At 39.3% G+C, this 21,979-nt stretch overlaps 2 protein-coding genes and 1 long non-coding RNA gene across 3 annotated transcripts; 1 reads left to right on the top strand and 2 right to left on the bottom strand.

Annotated features, from left to right (window-relative positions):
• Positions 1–379: 379 nt before the first annotated feature.
• LOC126585311 (uncharacterized) lies at positions 380–7,071 on the bottom strand. Its single transcript, XR_007610430.1, has 5 exons — positions 7,042–7,071; positions 6,378–6,462; positions 1,101–1,169; positions 640–730; positions 380–499 (listed from the first exon to the last, which is right to left on the bottom strand). It is a non-coding gene; the product is annotated as an uncharacterized LOC126585311 (long non-coding RNA).
• On the top strand, positions 1,341–3,186 carry LOC126585307 (uncharacterized). Its single transcript, XM_050249702.1, has 2 exons — positions 1,341–2,538; positions 2,850–3,186. Exon 1 carries the CDS (start codon positions 1,476–1,478, stop codon positions 2,352–2,354), a length of 879 nt encoding a protein of 292 aa, XP_050105659.1. The 5' UTR covers positions 1,341–1,475; the 3' UTR covers positions 2,355–2,538; positions 2,850–3,186.
• Positions 7,072–9,823: 2,752 nt separating the features above from the next.
• LOC126584534 (probable LRR receptor-like serine/threonine-protein kinase At1g29720) lies at positions 9,824–10,533 on the bottom strand. The gene is made up of 2 exons (XM_050248887.1): positions 10,390–10,533; positions 9,824–10,180 (listed from the first exon to the last, which is right to left on the bottom strand). The coding sequence occupies exons 1-2, from the start codon at positions 10,531–10,533 to the stop codon at positions 9,824–9,826; spliced, it is 501 nt and encodes a 166-aa protein (XP_050104844.1).
• Between the last annotated feature and the right edge of the window lie 11,446 nt (positions 10,534–21,979).

The raw sequence follows: 21,979 nt of genomic DNA on the forward strand, positions 1-21,979 counted from the left end.
TCCTTCGACCCGAAAAATTCAGAAGTGGAGAAAGAAGACAACAACCCAATTAGAGGACGACGTGCCTCTTATTTGCTTCCAACCAATCTGACTCCTCAACTTCAAATTGGGAAACAACAAATCAATTTGGTCTAATTGAGTGAAATCACATTATTCTGGAAATGATAAGTCATAGGTCTTATAAATTTAGTACATGACATCATATTGAATCTATAATTGTGTAATCAAAAGGAAAAAGAATATGAATAGTTAAACAGACTGAAAGAATTGTACATGATCCATTGAATCGGTGACATAGTCTTACTCTAATGAGAACTAATTGTCTCTACTCTTCTCTCTGAAGCACTATACAATAAGTAAAATAATACAGTAGTCCTTGCTTGACAGAGATATGACCTTACTACCAGAATGGAAAGAAGCCGGTAAAACAGCATTGGTACTTACATTGGATATATGCAACCTGCTCTGGGAACCATGTATCCAAAGTGGCAGATCTCATCTACAAAAGCATCCAAATCATCAGAATAATGCAGGGAAAAATAGAACTGAAACTCATTAGCATAATGCATAAAATATGGAATTGAGTACCATACAAATAAAAAAACGAATTTGAAGTTTTTGCATAACCGAAAATTATACCTTTGATATATGTACCCCAAGACTACTGTGGATCCCTGAACATTGCATGCATATGAAGATACCAAGATTCACGTTAGCCAATCGTGGAGCTCTGCACCAAAAAATGGAAACACTACAACAAATTAGAAAAAAAATGTTTGACATATCTGTTTGAGGTTACCCAGATGACATGCAGTATGAAAATATATAGGATGTTGTTTAAATTGAAAATATATGTACTATTGCTGCAATGACATATCTGCAAATCAAAGTAATATTACAATATATATATATATATATATATATATATATATATATTTCACTCATCTACATAAAAATAAAACTCTGTAAAAAAATTTAATTTATAAAAAAAAAAATGAAAGCTAAAATTATATTTAAGACCTAATATCAATTGGCAACTGTTAATTGACTACTCTCTTTGATGACATGCTTCAACTGAAACAAAGGTTCTAGGTAATTACATCTTTTATATGCATGCCTCTGTTTCTCCAAAGATCAATGACGAAAAGCTTTCATCATCCTCTATAGATCTGTAATAGAAACAAACTGTTAAAATGCATGAAATAAACATGTTGGAATAATGGTGTTGGATGACTAGTGAAATTAGGCTAGTCAACTTTCTTGTTCAAAGTTAGGCAAGTTAGGTTAGTCAAGCAAGATAGGTAAGTTAGGCAAAATTAGGTTTTTGATCTTTTTCTTCCCTATATATATGTTTCATCTTGTAATTATTTCATCAAGCAAATATACATCAAAATTCAATATGGTATCAGAGCTGTGATCTGGGAAAAACCACAAAACACAGCTCTAAAGCAGCCACGAGGTCAACCATTCTAGGCATGGCCTCTCATTCAAAATGGGAAAATCCCAACCACCCGCTCTATCTCCACCACTCGGATCAACCTGGTGCAATCCTCGTACCACAACCATTGGTGGAAGACAACTACAACACATGGGTTCAATCCATGAGTATGGCCTTAACGGTCAAGAACAAACTTGGTTTTGTTGATGGAACGATCAACAAACCAAGTGAGGATAATTTTGAGGAGCTGCAGCAATGGAATCGCTGTAACAACTTGGTCAAGACATGGCTACTAGGCTCCATGTCAAAGGAGATTTCAGGGAGTGTCATCAACTACAAGGATGCTCGACAAATGTGGACCGATCTGCAGGAGAGGTTCTCACATGTGAATATAGTTCAGCTGTTCCATGTTGAGAACGAGATCCATGATTGCGTCCAAAGCAATATGAGTGTAAGTTCTTACTTCACTAAACTTAAAAGTTTATGGGATGAACGTGATACTTTGTGTTCCATTCCAGCATGCAGTTGTGGAACAAAGAATGAGATGAACTCATATGTTGAAACTCAGAAAACCATGAAGTTCCTTATGGGACTGAACGAATCGTATGCTACGGTTCGAAGCAATACTCTTCTTCTCGAACCACTGCCTACGGTGAACAAGGCATATGCGTTGGTCCTTCGACATGAACGCCAGGTAGAGGTTTCCAATGGGAAAAGCACACAACTAGAAACTGTTGTCTTTGCAGTGAAGAATCTGTCGCGAGAACCTACACCTGAAGACAAGGAGATGCGATGTGGAAAGTGCAATAAAACCAATCACATCACCAAAAATTGTCGTGCACATCTCAAGTGCACTTTTTGCGGATGGAAAGGCCACACCTTCGATTTCTGTCGAAAACGGAAAGCAGCCACATAGACCGAATCCAATCGTCTCTTTTCTTCAAAGGGGAATCAAGTTTCACAAAGTAACAAGCAAGAGACAGTGCCTAATTTCCCGTTCTCTCAGGAGGACTGCAAGCAAATCCTTCAGATGTTGAACAAGAACAAATCATCATTTGCTAATCAAGTCAGTAATCTTCCTAGTCATGAAGAACTTTCAGGTAAAGCCTTCTCTTTTTCATGTAAAGGAACCAAAAGTATTTGGATCCTGGACAGTGGTGCCACGGATCACATAGTTTGCAGTCCTAGTCTCCTTACACACTCACGAGCTGTTGAAAATCATACAGTTGAACTGCCAAATGGTTCCGTTGCCAAAGTCACTCACATTGGACAAGTTGTTTTCTCTCATAATCTTATCCTTGAAAATGTCCTATGTGTGCCGTTCTTTAGGTTGAATTTAATATCTATCAGTAAACTGGCCTATGATTCCTTATATGTCACCATTTTCTTCACCCAATTTTGTGTCATTCAGGACCTTCGCTCGGGGAAGATGATTGGGACAGGAACTGAAAAGGATGGACTTTACTACCTCGACCCATCAAAGAAAGGAACATGCAACAATATTCAAACCGTCTCACCAAAGCTTTGGCACCAACGCCTAGGACACCCATCTCATAAAGTCACTTCGTTATTACCTTTATTTAACAATAAGGCTTGTGATTTGGAAAAATGTTTAATTTGCCCATTGGCCAAACAAACAAGATCACCTTTTCCTTTGAGCTCTATTTCTACCAAATCATGTTTTGAATTATTGCATATTGATATTTGGGGTGGTTATCAAGTTGCTTCTATTTCAGGTGCCAAGTATTTCCTTACCATCGTAGATGACTACACTAGAAGCACTTGGGTTTATTTGATGAAACATAAATCTGACACAAAAGACATTTTAGTCGGATTCATTCAAATGATTGAGACTCAATTCAATACCAGAGTTCAAATCATACGAAGTGACAATGGCCCTGAGTTTAAGCTTGAGCAATTTTATGCTCTCAAAGGCATCATACATCAATCTAGTTGTGTCAACACACCACAACAAAATGGTGTTGCCGAACATAAACACCGGCATTTGCTCAATGTTGCTCGGGCTTTGCTCTTTCAAGCTTGTTTGCCAAAACGTTTTTGGGGGGATGCAATCTTAACCTCAGCCTACCTCATCAATAGAACACCCACTCCACTTCTCCAAGGTAAAACACCTTACGAAAAACTGTTTCACAAAGCACCTAACTATTCCCATTTAAAGGTTTTCGGTAGTTTATGTTTTGCTTCTACACACGCCCAAAGGCCCTCTAAATTCGACCCCCGTGCAATCCAATGCATTTTTCTTGGGTATCCTTATGGTCAAAAGGGTTATAAATTGTTTGATATAAAACACAATAAGACTTTTGTTTCTAGGGATGTTGTTTTTTTTTAAGATCATTTTCCATTCCAAAATCATACCACTTCCGCTGCCCCGTCTCCATCAAACATTACACCCTCACCCATCACGTTTGACTTGACCTCTCCCATTGAGTCACACTCAAGCCTTGCACCCGAAGAAATAAACATCACCTCTCCCACATTTGCCGACTTCACACCACTCTCATCTCCTTTACCTACTACAACTCCACCACCAGATACCTTATCAACACCTTCACATACCCTACACTCTTCACCACCTCCAACCACTCCATCACCAGACCAACCACCTCCACTCCGTCGTAGCACTCGACCGACCAAAACTTCCACATTTTTGCAGGACTTTCATGTTGAGGTGGCCCTCCCTTCCCGTGTTGCTCCCACATCTTCCACAAGCATGGTCCAGTCATCAGGTACATCTCACCCCATATCTCGTTATTTATCTTATGACCATGTATCCCCCACTCACAAAACCTTTCTCACCACCCTCACCATTATAAAAAAAACCCACCAGTTTTTCGCAAGCTGTTCAGGATCCAAAATGGCGTGATGCCATGCAAAAAGAGATTGTTGCCCTTCATGACAATCGCACTTGGACTCTTGTGCCCTTACCACCTCACAAACATCCCATCGGTTGCAAATGGATCTACAAGGTGAAGCTTAAACCTGACGGCAGTGTTGAACGCTACAAAGCTCGTCTCGTTGCTAAAGGCTACAGTCAAATTGAAGGGCTTGATTATCGGGAAACTTTTGCTCCAGTTGCCAAGCTCACCACCGTCCGCGTCCTCCTGAGTATTGCCTCTATACGAGGCTGGCATCTTCATCAACTTGATGTGAACAAAGCATTTTTGCATGGTGACTTATACGAGGAGGTTTATATGTCCCTGCCTCCTGGGTTCGGACAAAAGGGGGAGACACGAGTATGCAAATTACACAAATCCATTTATGGTTTAAAACAGGCCTCGAGACAATGGTTTATCAAGCTGTCTAGTGCTCTCAAGACTGCTGGTTTTCATCAATCATGGTCAGATTACTCATTGTTCGTCCGAAACCGTCAAGGCAGTTTTATGGCATTACTTGTGTATGTTGATGACGTGATACTTGCAGGTAACAATTTGAGAGAAATTGAAGAGACTAAACTCTTCCTTTCCCAACATTTTAAACTAAAGGATTTGGGAAAACTCAAATACTTTTTGGGGATAGAAGTTGCAAGATCTAAACAAGGGATTGCCTTGTGCCAACGCAAATATGCGTTGGAGATACTAGAAGATGCTGGGTTCCTTGGTGCGAAGCCTTCACGATTACCAATGGAACCAAACCTGTCCCTTACACAAACTGATGGGACGCTCCTACATGATCCTTCTTCATACAGGCGACTCGTAGGGAGGCTGATTTACTTAACCATCACGCGGCCTGACCTGACTTATGTGGTTAATATGTTGAGCCAATTCATGGACAAGCCACGACAACCACACCTTGAAGCGGTGCATAAGGTTCTCAGGTACATCAAACAATCTCCTGGACAGGGAATTCTTTTGCCTTCTACAGGTTCACTACAATTACAAGCCTTTTGTGATGCTGATTGGGCTCGGTGTAAAGACACTAGAAGGTCAATAACCGGTTATTGTATCTTCCTTGGACAAGCACCGATATCTTGGAAAACGAAGAAACAAAGCACAATATCTCGTTCTAGTGCAGAGGCAGAATACCGTTCTATGGCTACTACTTGTTGTGAAGTTATATGGCTAAGAAACATTTTGAAGGACTTGCAAGTAAATCATGCACAACCAGTCACAATGTTTTGTGATAATCAAGCTGCCATGCACATTGCTTCGAACCCAGTGTTTCATGAACGAACGAAGCATATAGAGATAGACTGTCACCTAGTACGTGAGAAGATTCAAATGGGAATGGTGCAAACAGCTTACATACGGACCTCGAATCAACCTGCAGACTTGTTCACCAAACCACTAAGCTCGGCACAATTTGAGGTCTTAATTAGCAAGTTGGGTGTCATCGACATTCACACTCCAACTTGAGGGGGAGTGTTAAAATGCATGAAATAAACATGTTGGAATAATGGTGTTGGATGACTAGTGAAATTAGGCTAGTCAACTTTCTTGTTCAAAGTTAGGCAAGTTAGGTTAGTCAAGCAAGATAGGTAAGTTAGGCAAAATTAGGTTTTTGATCTTTTTCTTCCCTATATATATGTTTCATCTTGTAATTATTTCATCAAGCAAATATACATCAAAATTCAATACAAACAATGAGAAACATGTCATTCAATTCTTGATTGTTACCAAGACACTTAATGAGGATGGAATTAGAAGTATGTCATTGTATTTCTCGATTGTCATTCCAATATGGATGTTAATTGGACTCTATTAATATTGAACCTATCAGATGAGAAATTAAACAGAAGAAAAATCAAAAGTTTCTTAACTGAACGTGCTCATGAAGGGGTAATAGGTTGCTAATACAAAGAAAAAAAAAGACAAATTGTATCTACACATCACCATAAAACGATCACAAAGTACTTTTTTTCTTGGCAACTTCGTGGAACAGAAAGAAGCAGGATACATAAGGGGCAAAACAATCTTCTTACTCGTACATCAAAGCAAAAGAACAACCATTACATTAGTATGCCATTATCATCCGGGGAACAAATCCAATTGGCAGCTTTTGCATACCTACAATTATAAGCAAAGTTTGGAATTCACAAAAAATACTGGGCAAATACTAAGGCTGCCATTTGAAAAAGCTAAACAACAACAAACTTTGACAAATTAACTACAACTAAATTCAGATGACATTCTGAGAAATCAAAGGTTCTGAAATCAATACCATATTTCATGTGCCGTTTACTAATAGTGAACCCAGCAGCAGAACCAGGATAAAAATTTGATTTAGAACCTTGCTATCTTCGTCCTTGTAAATATGATATTTTGGCATCGGCAATATATCACAAAAAAAAAAAAAAAAACACAAATATATCTGAACTCAGAGAAAATATAGAATGAACATAAAAAAGGCAAATTATGAACGTTTAGAAGCTAATTTCATTAGCAATTAAAGCAACCAAGCTCTCTCAACATCACGGTTCAGAACCCCCCAGGAACCCAGAAATTTAATGAAATTTTTTCTAATCATTCAATTGGATTAGACAAAATCATAATTTTTTTTCTAAAGCCCAGTTATATTAAATCACAAATTTGAAGCAGATTTTGACATGCAATAAGCCAATAAGATAGGAATCGCTTCAGACTAACCTCGATGGCAGGTCCTCCGGAATCGCCCGATCGAAACCAAGCTCCTAGGTTATAGGGAGATGTCGTTGATGTGAAATTCAACACGCAAACCTTTGACACAGCTGTGGCGCCTGGTGGTGGCGGGGGTTCCACACTGGGAGGGACTCGAGAAGAGGAATCTAGGTTTCTGGTTCAGAGAAAAGGGAATGAAGGAAAATAGTGGAGAAGAGGGAAAACACTGTTGAAATCTTGCAGGAACAACCCTAGGTAGAGCTTTCGAAACCAACCCCTTTCTCTCCCTCCAATCGTACACCCCCTGTGACTCTGTCTACCTGCAAGCCGCATGCCTTCCTCTCACCAAATCTCTATCTCTCTCCCTCCCTGTCTCTATTCTCTCTCTGCTCGCTCGCTCTCTCTCCCAACGGCATGCTCTCACCGAGTCCCACTGCAGCTCACAAAGAAAGGAAATGAAAGTCTCTTAACCCACCCAACCCGTTCGAAACCCTACAGACTACAATTACCATCGCACCCATGCCTTTCCACGATCATCAACACGCGGCATGAAAATGAGCGGCAGAGAAACTCAGTGGCAGCCTCGTAAATAAAGTGAAATTCGATTCCAAAGACTATTCATTTGTACAGTGCAATTGAAAAGCCTTCTTTAGACTAAAGTAATAGAAATTCAATAATAGTGTATCACTGACTTGTATTGGTGGACCACGTTTTACAAATTCCTCTTGACTGAAGGTAGGCAAAAATTACCCTCTTAATCTCCTCAAGTAAATTTGATTATCTATTAATTTCCCCTTATTTTTTTATTTTTTTTGTTTCAAATTTACATCGATTGCTAGGATTTTGGAAGGGTGTATGTGTTTGGGTAATTTTCGTATTATTTTGGTAGTTTGCCCACTTGAGGTGGAGCTTTTGTAGACAAATATTGGCTCTCTGGGCAAAGTTCTTGTCTTTCCAAAGTGTTGAGAAGGTCATTGAAACTAAACTAATTGATTAAGTTAAAAAAATTATAATAATTTAAAATTTATTTGATAATTTTGTCATTTGAATTTGAATTGGTATTGATTTTTTTTTCACAGATTTTGGAACAACAAGATGGGCCGTGGGTTGGCATATTTTTGTGGTCTTGAATAACTTTTGTTTGGCATATTTACTGTGATTGGAACCTGGTTGCTTTTCATCTAAATATTATTGTATTTTCGATCTATGGGCAAAGTTCTTGTCTTTCCAAAATGTTGAGGAGGTCATTGAAACTAAACTAATTGATTAAGTTAAAAAAAAATTATAATCTTTTAAAACATTATTTGATAATTTTGGCATTTGAATTTGAATTGGTATTGATTTTTTTTTTCCACAGATTTTGGAACGGCGATATGGGCTGTAGGCATATTGCTGTGGTGTTGAATGATATTTTGTAGTGAACCAAAAAGAGGAATGTAATGTGTAAATATGCTTGGTTATTCAAATACGAAGTTTTTTACTTGATGCCCGAATTGGACTTACAATTACAATTAACCAAATGTTGATTGGTCGGTCTGTCCAGATTCAGTTGAAATGAACTCTAACTGTGCTGAACTTGCAGAAAATGGAATTCACATACAACATGCGGGGGCAGATGGAGAAACTCCACCGTGAGATGTCGAATCTACGAAAAGTAATTAAGAGCTGTGTAGACACTAGACGTGCAAATGGTAATGCAGCATTTCATGAAAAAAAAAAAAAAAAAAAAAAAGGTTCGAACTCTCATTCATGTTTTATGGTTCTCCATCAGATGTTTTTTGTCAATTCTAGAGTCTCTCTTTAACACAATGGCACCTCAATACAGTAAGCATGGGTATCAAAATATAATTGTGAGAAGACGTTGTATTTGAAGCTTTCTTTGTCATTCTAATTTCTTTAGTTTAATATAAAGTTATAAATCTATAGCCTTCAAATTCTGAAATAAGTGGAAAATGAATTTAAGGGTGGCAGCAGACATTTCAGTACATTAGATACATATTATATCCATTGTTTATGTTGTTGAATCCAAGATAACTGCAGAAGTGGAACCATATTATGGTCGCATCTTTCTAACTTAGGCCATCTCCAACCGATGGCTGGCCAGATGGCTTGTTTTAGTTCTCTGGCCCTCCAAGAAATTAATATTTTAATGAACAGTACATAGTCGTATTTTCCTTGGTCTCCAACCAAGGGCCAAAGGGCCATAGGGCTCGTTTTAGCCCTGTCACGAAAAACCGTCTCCAACCGAGGGCCATGGGGCCAAACATAATTTTTATGTTCGTTAATGTTATTTAATGTTGTTACATATTGTTTAATGTTGTTTCATGTAACTTAATTTAATTTAATGTTGTATAATGACTTAGGAAGTTATAGGAAAAAAAATAGAATTTCGAAAAAATATGAAACAAATTTTGTAAAATAGAAGTTATAGGAAAAAAATGGAATTTCAAAAAAATATGAAACAAATTTTGTAAAATAGAAGTTATAGGAAAAAAAAAATAGAATGAAGTGAGATTGTATGGAATGGTGAAAATTATGTGAGAAATGGTGTAGCAATGAATTAGGTATTTATAGGAAAAAAAAAGTTTCAATTCATTAAAAAAAAATTGAATACAACGGCTAGTTATTTAGCCGTTGGATTCAAATTTTTGTTTAAGCATTCCTGTCGGTTATAACCGACGGGAATGTATTTATATTATAAATACATTCCTGTCGTTTATAACCTACATGATTGCTCTAATTTTCTGGCTAACCGGGTAGACGCGGTCCATTATAAATACATTCCCGTCGTTTATAACCTACATGATTGCTCTAATTTTCTGGCCAGCCGGATAGACGCGGTCCATTTTGGATTGGATGAATAAGGTAAACTTCGCGTGCTCTGTTCAGTAGAAGTATCAGAGTCCTCCGAGAAGGCCAACCTCAACTCATCACCATAAATACTCGGGTTTATCTTCACCTCCTGAACAAGAGTTTGGCCTTCAAGCATGCTCACTACTGCGGACATAGAAGGTCTTAGTGCTGGTGATGGATTGGCGCATAGTAGAGCTACCTTTATCATTCTCATTGCCTCTTCCTTATTGAACTCAGACCCCAACTTTCGATCCACCAGCTCCATCAGATTTCCATTTTGTTGCAAGACAAGGGCCTGCGGCATTGAGAAGAAATGCAGAAGGAATGATGAAAAATTGTAAATATTTCAAGAACAAAATGAAAAGCCACGTTTCTTAATTCTTCATTCTATTTGACAAATCAGGTGGAGCCAAACAATTTGCTTATGTTGGAAAATCAGTTCTACGGAAAGCACCCTGGTTTCCTATATACTTCATGTACTAACGAATGCAACAAAGATCTTACCCAATCAAGAAGGCATACAAAATTCTCATTTGGACGATATTTGATGTTGTTTTTTCCAGATACGAGTTCCAATGCGACGACCCCAAAACTGTAAACATCTGCTTTGTCACTCAAATAGCCCCATAATGCATACTCTGGAGCCATGTATCCTCTGCACATTAACAACTTCTGTTAGCATCCATGAAGATACCATTTAATGAATTTTATGTACATTCATTATATTAAGTTCAGTGATGTTTTGTAATGCACTTTTGCAATTAATACATCTATTACAAATAAAAGTTTTTCTTTAAAAAGAAGATTGAATAATAATAAAAAGCTGTCTAAACTAAGAGAGTAAAAAAAAGCAAAATAGAAACCACAATGATTGATAGAGCAAAACGAAGGTTACTCACATAGTTCCAGCAACTCTGGTGCTAATATGGGTCTTCTCCTCTTCGTCCAGCTTAGCTAAACCAAAGTCGGATATCTTAGGGTTAAGGTTCCGGTCAAGTAGTATATTGGTTGTTTTGATGTCTCTATGAACAATTTTTAGAGTCGACTCCTCATGCAGGAAAGTCAGACCTCTTGCAATGCCAAGACATATTTTCTGCCTTTTATTCCAGTCCAATTTCTTTAGGCCTTCGTCCGGGCCTGAAATTAACAGAGAACTTAAGAATTTTTATGAAACTAATTATAAGATACGGAAGTATTGCACTTCCAGATTGTCCAACTTACCAAACAAAACATGGGCAAGGCTATTGTTCTCCATATATTCGTATACCAAAAATAACTGATTTCCTTCAATGCAGCATCCATACAATTTCACAAGATTTGGGTGTTGTAAGGCCGAAATCATGCCTATTTCATTCACAAACTCACGATTTCCCTGCTTTGATTTTGAAGAAAGTTGCTTAACTGCAATAAAAGTGCCATCTAGTAATTCTCCCTGCAGTTTGAAATACAGCACATTTGAGGAATATAGGTCAACCATAATAGTCTCTAAGTGTGATACACCATAGCATTCAAAACAAAAGAAAAGTTCTTACAAACATAGGGAAACAAAAGGAGTCATGGAATACCTTGTAAACAGCTCCAAAGCCACCTTCCCCAAGCTTGTTGGCAGTATCGAAGTTGTTAGTTGCAACTTTAAGTTGTGTTTGTACTATACTTGACCAATCCCCGAAACTACCGAGCACCGATCAACGTTATATCGTCAAGGACCCAGAAGAGTTTCCCTCCAACCAGAAGGCCAATCACAGCGCGATACGTGTCGACATCAGAAGCCAATCATAGCGCGACACGTGTCAACATCAAAAGCCAATCACAACACGACACGTGTCAATGTCAGAACAAAGCTAGAAACTCTCTTCTATAAAAGGAGATCATTCTCCCACAATATTTCCTAACGTCATTTGTACTAAATCATTCACTAGTACTCACTAAAGGAGAGCTTGAACCTATGTACTTGTGTAAACCCTTCACAATTAATGAGAACTCCTCTACTCCGTGGACGTAGCCAATTTGGGTGAACCATGTACATCTTGTGTTTGCTTCCCTGTCCTTATCTATTTACATACTTATCCACACTAGTGACCGGAGCAATCTAGCGAAGGTCACAAACTTAACACCTTCTATTGTACCAAAGTCCTCACTGATTTTGTGCATCAACATTTGGCGTCGTCTGTGGGAACGACATTTATTCCCACTTTCTTCAGCTTTGTTAAGCTGGTTTTCACCATTCGTACACTCTCTTTTGACCAGACATCCATCTCCAACATAGGGAGCGAAGGAAGCCACAACACACATAATGACACCCCTCTTGCACCTAGTGCGAAGCAACGAAAGAATGAAGGAAAGAAGGTTGCTCTTCAAGCTAAAGTCAATGAGCTAGAAGCTCAGAACAACAAGATAGCAATGAAGAATGAGGTCCTCTAGGAGCAATATGAGAAGCTCTTCGAGACGCTCCACGAAGCTAGGAATACTCAAACACACGAGCTCGTTGCCCCCGTGGAAGTTAACCATCAACTGGGTACCCCTCAACACGGAGGGTCACCTACCTTCGACATAGATATCCCTGATAGGGAGCGAGCTACCCATCGATGTGATAATCAACATGAGACTTCTCTCAACCTAATTGCTTCAACCCGAAGCAAGAGAAGTGAAGGAAGACACCTCATTGCGGAAGGGGCAGAAGGATAAAAAACTGTTTATCGCGACTGTCGGGACTTCCTGAAACAACGTCGAGAGAACTCCATCCACATAAGCTCAAAGATCAATGACCCAAGGGTTTCTGAGAGACTCGGTCCCTTACCACGGCCCAGGCCGGCTACCAATTTGAGGAAGGGGCAACAAGTCCTAGAGAAATACGAAGGTATAGGGGCCTCAGAGATGTTCAGACAGACATACCTTGGAAGTCAGTACAACGAGTCCAGGGAAAAATCACATGCTCTTGATCAAACCTTCCTACTTCCAAGAAGAGATCGAGATTTATGAAAGAAATCTCTAGTGGTACATGACTTCACTCAGGACCCTCTTGTCCTACAACTCCTTAAGTAAGTAAACAAGTTGAAGGTCGAACGACAAGCTGAGATACCTGATTGGAACCAACCTAGGCCTGGCCCTCTTACAAGGAGGATCCTCGACACCCCCTCCAAGCAAAGACAAAGCAGAAGCTTGACTTGCAACTCTATACTGGAATGGATGACCCGATTGAATCCCTTAACTTCTTTGAGTCCACCATGGCATATCGAATGCACACCGACGAAGAGCGATGTCTTCTCTTCCCTTCTACCCTCTCTGGCGGAGCTCTAAACTGGTATTGTCGTCTTCCACCCAAGACAGTAAACTCATTTGAGGAACCAAGAAAACTGTTTGTTTCTCAACATATCTTCCAGATCAATCGCTTACATTCTGCAGATGACTTGTACATTATTCGCTAGAAGCCGGATGAGTCATTACAAGAGTATGTCGGTTGCTTCAGCCATGAGTATTCTCGCTGCGCTGAGGCAGATGACAAAACCGCCCTCAAAGCCTTCACGGCAGGCATACGTGATTGTTTCTTCAAGTACATGATCAATGCCAACACTTAGAAGACTTACTCTGAGGTGATGACACAAACTTACAACCATGCCTCCGCCGAAGCAAGAACATACCAAGGGAATCCTCATATGGTTAACCCCTATCAACAAGTCGGAAGTGGAAGTCAAGTTCTACCAAGTGAGGAGATCTTGGCCATTCAGACACCCATTGCATCATCTACTGCCTCATTTAGCTACTCGCTAAGTCACCAAACGTATTTGTCTCTTGGTAAGAGGAATGATTTTTACTTTCAACAAGCCCATTACAACAAGAGGGATAAAAGTTTGTATCAAGACAACCAGGGGTGAACGTACCGTAGACTATTATGACCATGGGGTCAAGCCTCACTCTTTCAAAGTGGAGGACTAAGTACAGAAGGAAATGCTATTATAAGAAGGCATACACATTACAAATGTTTTGACCTTCAACCGCTTGAGATCTTTTGCCACACAAGCCATTCGGTAAATATTTAAAGAAGAGGGAATTCAGATAACTTCTTCTAAGTCTTTTGCATTCCTATCACTGGAACACTTGGTCTACGCTGACCTACCCCTATACTCCAACTCAGAGCTTCAACATGCGTACTTTGACACAAAGTATATGATACTAAGTTTTACAACCAACATGGTTCACATATCGAAAGCATGAATCCCTTCATGCATAGCAAAACATTCATAAGCATTACTCATGTCAATCAACATAAACATCATACATTCCAACACATTCATACATAAACATCATACATTTCAACACATCCATACATAAGCCAATTGTGTTTCGAAAGGGTTCAACATACTTTGTGTCATTCGACACTTACTACAATATGCCTCGACACATTGCCTTTATTCTCACCAACTAGGTGATGAAGGAACTCACATTCGTACCACCAACCAGGCGATGAAATGTACAACTCGTACTCTAATATTATTTAGCAACTTGCCACTCTTATCACCAACTAGGTGAAGAAGAAACTCACCTTCGTGCCACCAACCACGTGATGAAATGTACAACCCGTACTCTAATATTATTTGGTAACTTGCCACTCTTATCACCAACCAGGTGAAGAATGAACTCACCTTCGGGCCACAAACCAGGTGATGAAATGTGAAGAAGGAACTCATCTTCATGCCACCAACCAGGTGATGAAATGTACAACTCGTACTCTCCTTCATGCCACCAACCAAGTGATGTAATGTACAACCCGTACTCTAATATCATTTGGCAACTTACCACTCATGCCACCAACTAGGTGAAGAAGGAACTCATCTTCGTGCCACCAACCAGGGGATGAAATGTGATGAAAGGTGATGAAGGAACTCACCTTCGTACCACCAACCAAGTGATGAAAGCAACTCACCATTCATTCCACCAACCAGAAGACGAGAACTTGTACATGTGAACTCCTAGCATTCACAAATAATCAAAAACCCTCAAGCCTTACAACTCAACTAGAGGAGCACTCATGCCTAACAAGAGTTATAGTCACCAACAAAGTCTTATTGCAAGCCAACAACAATTTCAGTGCATGGTATACGAAGATCAAGTTATTCAGCCCTCTTGCATCTGCTTCAGACATTTCTCCTCTGTAACAATGCAAACACTACAACTCGTAGAAAGCTTCACACACTCTCCATCAAGACTGTTCGAAGCAAATTCAATTTATATGGTTCATCCAAACCTTCGACTACTACAAGGTGTGGTTTGTATATGTTGTCTCTCCTACATTTTCAAATTTCCAGTTTTCCCAAAAAAAAAAAATCGAAAAAGGGAAATTGGGAAATTCAACAAAGCTTCATCAATGGAGGACAACTACAAACTCTCAAAAGCTTCACACACTCTTGATCAAGATAGTGTGAAACAAAACCAATTTATGGTGGAAATCAAAAGCTTCATCAATGGATGACAACCACAAATCTCAAAAGCTTCACACACTCTTGATCAAGACAGTGTGAAGCAAAACCAATTTATGGTGTCAACAAGAGCTTCATCAATAGAGGGTAACCACAATTCGCAAAAGCTTCACACACTCTTGATCAAGACAGTATGAAGCAAAACCAATTTATGGTGCCAACAAGAGCTTCATCAATGGAGGGTAACCACAATTTTCAAAAGCTTCACACACTCTTGATTAAGACAGTGTGAAGCAAAACCAATTTATGGTGCCAACAAGAGCTTCATCAAAGGAGTTCAACCACAATTCTCAAAAGCTTCACACACTCTTGATCAAGACAGTATGAAGTAAAACCAATTTATGGTGCCAACAAAAGCTTCATCAATGGAGGGCAACTACAATTCTCAAAAGCTTCACACACTCTTGATCAAGACAATGTGAAGCAAAACCAATTTATGGTGACAACAAAAGCTTCATCAATGGAGGGCAACTACAATTCTCAAAAACTTCACACACTCTTGATCAAGACAGTGTGAAGTAAAACCAATTTATGGTGACAACAAAAGCTTCATTAATGGAGGACAACTACAATTCTCAAAAGCTTCACACTCTTGATCACAAAACCAATTTATGGTGCCAACAAAAGCTTCATCAATGTAGGGCAACTACAATTCTCAAAAGCTTCACACACTCTTGATCAAGACAGTGTGAAGCAAAACCAATTTATGGTGACAACAAAAGGATCATTAATAGAGGGCAACTACAATTCTCAAAAGCTTCACACACTCTTGATCACAAAACCAATTTATGGTGCCAACAAAAGCTTCAACACCAAAGCTTCAACTCCAAAGCTTCACCAACAAAAACTTTGACTCCAAAGCTTCACCTACAAAAGCTTCAACTCCAAAGCTTCACCCAGAAAGCTTCAACATAAAAGCTTCACCTACAAAGCTTCAACTCCAAAGCTTCACCTACAAAAGCTTCAACTCCAAAGATTCACCTACAAAGCTTCAACATAAAAGCTTCACCTACAAAGCTTCAACACAAAAGCTTCACCTACAAAGCTTCAACTACAAATGTCAAAAGTTTCACACACTCTTGATCAAGATAGTGTGAAGCAAAATCAATTCATGGTACCCAACAAAACTTCAACACCAAAGTTTCACCTACAAAGCTTCTCCTATAAAGCTTAATATATATATATATATATATATATATATATATATATATATGTATGTATGTATGTATGTATATATATATATTTGTAAATTCGGAAATTCAGAAATTAGAAAAAAAAAGAAAACAAAGAAAAAGAAAAAATGGTGAAGTTTTGTTACTTAGAAAACTTGGCTACTAGCAAGACACCTCTTTCGTCAACTCCCTCGATCGGAGACTTGGGGGACTCCTACCAGATGCTATTGCACCTTGATACTCGGAAGTCTCACGACCATTCAGTGACTTGGATTTTTCAAGTCTCCAATTGAGAAGTTTTCCTCACTCGGGAAATTAAGGAAGCATTACCTCAACCTACATGCTTCACTCATAAAGCTTCAACATACAAGCTTCAACAAAAGAAAAAAATTCAAAGAACTTTGTGAATGAGGCCTTGGTGTATTTAACACAATACGTTGAAATGAAGCAAAGCTTATTTATTGATATCTCCGATAAGTTACAAATATGTACATATACATGAATCAAAATAAACAAACAAGATGAAGCTTTCACAAAGGTTGTTCAGGATAAGTCTCAGCAGTCGGCAGAGCCTCAGGAAGAGGAGACACCAAAAGGTGATTATTTGGAGCCTCAGTACTGGGCAGAACCCCAGAAGAATGAGGCACCGAAGGTTGCTCATTTGGAGCTTCATTACATGGTACAGCCTTAGAAGACGAAGGCAATAAATGCCTTTGGAACAAACCCGCAAACCTCTGATGATCAAGTAAAATCTGACCATCAGATTCCTGCAGCTGGTCAAGCTTCATCTTCATGTTTGTAGCATAGTCATGTGCGAGCTTGTGCAACTGTTTATTCTCATGCTTGAGCCCTCTGATCTCCTATTTAAGACTTATCACTTCAGCCGCAAATGATTCAACTTGGTGGGTTCGAGAAAATAGGCGTTGGGCCATATTAGACACATAACCTACACATTGAACACTGAGAGCCAGAGAATCCTTAACAGCCAACTCATCAGACCGTTTGGAAAGTAGTCTGTTATCTTTGGAAGTGAGAAGGTTTCTGGCCATCACCGCATCGGTCATATCATTCTTCATCACAGAGTCCCCAACGGTAAGAGGACCAGTAGGGGATAAGAAGGATAGTCGCCATATGTTGTCTTGAGGAGACATAGTTGCCTCTTTACCAAAGTTCAAGTCAAAACGACGGTCAGATGGACCAGACATTTTCAGAAATGATGAAGGAGAAATGAGGTCTAATAAATCTCTGAAGTACAAAAATAAGGGAAAAATTCCTACAAGCAATAACTCTCTGAATGTACTTCTTGCACACAATTGGTGCCCCTATAAAAGAAAGGGCAGCATGGCCGTTTGTTCAAAAATCGAAGATGCGCCACTCTTCGGATTTCGAGAAGCAGATTTTCTTGAGTAAAATATGTCGACAATCTCCACACGCAACATCAGCTCATCAGGTACCACAAATAACTTTGCCGAAGATCTCTGACAAAGTTTAGACACATAAATTTTGAAGGTCCAGCTACCCTACCATTACCCATAAGGGTAAAGAAACAACATCACTGCTTGATAACTAAAAAGTCCCTATGTGTGTCAACCTCCGTGCTCCGTGGCAAGGCAGACTGGCAAAAATGCTCAAGCTTTACTCACATCGAGAAAACACTCCCAACATGATTGCTTTCTCAAAAATCGAAGAGGCACCGCTCTCCGAATCTCGAGAGCCATACTCCTAACATGATTAATTTCTCAAAAATCGAAGAGCCACCGCTCTCCGAATCTTGAAAGCCAGACTCCCAACAGGATTGCTTTCTCAAAAATAAAAAAGGCACCGTTCTCCGAATCTCGAGAGCCAGATCCCCGACATGATTGCTTGTTCGAAAACTGAAGAGGCACCGCTCTTCGAACTTCGAGAGCCAGATTTCCTTGGATAAAAATTGTCTATAATCTTCACATGCAACATCAGTTTTCCAGATACCACAGACCATTTTTTCAAAGCGCTCTGACAAAGTTAAAGCATGTGAATCTTGCAGCTCCCACTACATTGATATGACCGAGAAGGGTAAAGGAACAACGTTACTACTCGCTGTTGAGACAATTTCAATATATGTCGACCTTCATCCTCCACAGCCAGGCATACCTGCAAATAAAAAAAAATGCTCAACTTTTCTTCACATCCGAGAGGGCACTCTCAGCAGAGTCTCTCGAATTACTCAGCTTATTTTCCCCCCGATAATGCCTTTGCAAACAAGCCACACCAGAGCAAGAGTATCTCATATCATCAGGGTTAAAAGCAAGAGTATCCCATATCATGTTTTTCCCCTGTCTTTTCCTTTGCCCTTGCTCTTACTTGCAGGACAAGGAGGAAGAACGCAATCAGTCTGAACCTGAAATCAAACTTCCGATCCGGAACTGATTACCCAGAATCTTTGCATGGTTGCATGCCTAACATTGCTATCGAGTACTCATCCTCAACTGTTGTCAAGGTCACGAATCCCTTCGGCAAATACCTCAGAACAGTTGATACGATACTGGCTCTTACAGAAGGTTCAACGATACTGGCTCTAAAGGACCATTCAAATGCTCAGGTTGCGCACCACTTCTGCGATGCAAAAGATTCAAGCAGAAGGTTCAACGATGAGTTGGAACAAATCATTATAGCACAACGCCCCCTGCAGAACCGCATAATCCAAATTGAGGAGTCTAAGTCAAATCTAAGCTTGACATCGTTGCACTATCCAAATAGCTTGAGAAGCTTCAACAACCTTTCGCTGACATCGTCACCAAAAAGCAAAGCCTCGCCATGCCACATCCACTACTTTGTCAACAGAAAGGTATCCTATATCATCAGGGTCAAACGTACTCTATATTTGATGGACTTTTTTTGACCTTCAAATTCTTAAGTCAGCCTTATATTTTGGAGAAAACCAGAAAACCCTCCAGCCCAGTTCAAGAATAAGCTTGTGGAAAGTTACTTATTCAAAAGAAAAAGTATCTCATATCATCTCTTCTCCCTTTTCTTCTCTTTATCCTTCTTGCTACCTGCAAGTAGGGAGAATGAGAACAATCAGCCGAAACTCGAAATCAAACTTCTGATCTGGGACTGATTGCTTAGAGTTCTAATTGCTTACCTTGTCTGTCATCTCTTTCGGCAGATCTCCTAGCTCGGCGACTTGGGGGACTCCTACTACATGGTTTGTATCGTGCTTGAGCAAGCCTGAAACTACAAGTAAGCTTCAAGTGAAATTGATACATTACCTTGTGCATCTCCACCGGTTAAAGATACCACCCCTGGATGGAGGAAAAGTACTTCCAGAGAAGATGCCACATCTACCTATGAGACAGATAAGGCAAGTGAAAATGATACCACACTTCGGTACTTAGAAGTTTCGTGATTACTCAGCGGCTTGGATCTTGCAAGTCCTCAACCGAGGAGCTTCCCTTACTCGGGAACTTAGGGGAGCATTATTTGTACCATACTTGACCAATCTCGAAACTACCGAGCACCGGTCAACGTTATACCGTCAAGGACCCAGAAGAGTTTCCCCTCCAACCAGGAGACCAATCACAACGCGACACGTGTCGACATCAGAAGCCAATCATAGCACGACACGTGTCAACATCAAAAGCCAATCACAACACGACACGTGTCAATGTCAGAACAAAGCTAGAAACTCTCTTCTATAAAAGGAGATCATTCTCCCACAATATTTCCTAATGTTATTTGTACTAAATCATTCACTAGTACTCACTAAAGGAGAGCTTAAACCTATGTACTTGTGTAAACCCTTCACAATTAATGAGAACTCTTCTACTCCGTGGACGTAGCCAATCTGGGTGAACCACGTACATCTTGTGTTTGCTTTCCTGTCCCTATCCATTTACATACTTATCCACACTAGTGACCAGAGCAATATAGCGAAGGTCACAAACTTAACACCTTCTATTGTACCAAAGTCCTCACTGATTTTGTGCATCAACAAGTTGCTTGAATTTAAAGAAACCAGTTTGCAGATCTAATCCCATGATATCTGTTCATGTTGAAAGGTTAACATATTGAACTATTTATTCACTGAGAATCGAGGGGGCAAATGAACAACTAGAGGTAGGACAAAAGTTGAATTTGCATTTAACAGGTTTACAACAAGGGCCGGCCTTAAACCCCTTTTGAGTTTTAGCATATTGATGAACTGTCAAATTCCATCAGATTCGTGCATGCATGATTTGATGATGAAATTATTTTAGAACTGGGATTAAATTTAAGTTAGAATTGTAAATGGAAACATTAGAGGCTAAGGATTTGAGTGAACTAAATGTAAATTTAGTAATTCTAAGAATATGATTTCCGATCCTCTGCAGTGTTCAACCATGCAGCTGACTTTCGTTGATAAGTTAAATCGTTAATGATTCAGCATACTGATAGGTGCGACCAGTGTACAATCCCTTTTGAAAATTCTTATTGTAGCAAGTAGAAATATGAATAACTTTCGACTTTTCTAAATAAAAAAATGACGTATACGGTATTGTCTGTACCTTGTTCCCTGGTTGTCCTGCTTCCGAAACAGCCTTTCCACCAAAGAATGCCCAAAATCAAGAAAATGAGGAATAATGCTGAAACAACTCCAATCACAATGAATTTCTTCCTTTTGCTGTCATCAGGCGGCTCGAAATCTAGAATAAATGACAAGGACGATGACAATAAGAGAACAATAAATTTCTACAGGATTGTATGTAGAGAAACTTATACGTTACTACTTACCAGACTGCACTGAGATAGCTGATATCAGAGAACCATAGATTCCTCTTTTTGGAACATTTGTTGTCCCTTTCCCCGCCCACTGAAATCGAATTTCTAAAGTCTTAACACTAACAACTGCTTTAAATACCTTAATCACTTCCTTATCAACCCCTTGTGCTTCCTTTTCAATATCAAAATCCTCCAAAACCAGTTGTTCCTTCATTAAATAATTTACTCAGTCAAGTAGAAAAATAATAAAGAGGGGGAGCGGTTAAGAAAAATTGTACAAAAGGTATGAGGAGTTGTGGATCGCTGGTTAAGCTTTGTGTGTGAAAACTGAAAAGACAAGGAAGAGTCAAAACTATCCAAATGGTTATAACCAAAGAGATAAAAAAATGTTTAACTATTTTTCCAGAGCCAAAAAAGCACAGCAAATGACTACCTGGATATAAACGTTAAAAACACGTCTTCCGACACCATATAAGACCTGTTGTCTCTGAGAACTATTTCTGCAAAGTGTAGTTTCACAGTGTAATTTCCATTTGCTAAGCAACGAGCATAGTATGTGAGAGAAAGAGGAGACAGTCGTGCAGTTTTGTACAATTCAGAGTTGTTCATTCTGAGTATTGAAATATTATTTGCTATATAGTCACTGTCAGAGCTCCAAACATCTGCAAAACCACAAGTACTACTAAATCCCCAATTTGCTGAGTTCTGAAA

The sequence above is a fragment of the Malus sylvestris genome, chromosome 10 (genome assembly GCF_916048215.2).
Source record: "Malus sylvestris chromosome 10, drMalSylv7.2, whole genome shotgun sequence".
NCBI lineage: Eukaryota > Viridiplantae > Streptophyta > Magnoliopsida > Rosales > Rosaceae > Malus > Malus sylvestris.

What these genes read in the sequence shown, in the direction of transcription:
- LOC126585307 (XM_050249702.1), top strand. Translation starts at nt 1,476, where the DNA reads ATGGCCTCTCATTCAAAATGGGAAAATCCCAACCACCCGCTCTATCTC.
- LOC126584534 (XM_050248887.1), bottom strand. Translation starts at nt 10,533, where the DNA reads ATGGCTCCAGAGTATGCATTATGGGGCTATTTGAGTGACAAAGCAGAT. An exon ending in TTGTATGCCTTCTTGATTGG is followed by an intron (nt 10,181 to 10,389) that starts GTAAGATCTTTG and finishes TCAATGCCGCAG; the next exon opens with GCCCTTGTCTTGCAACAAAA.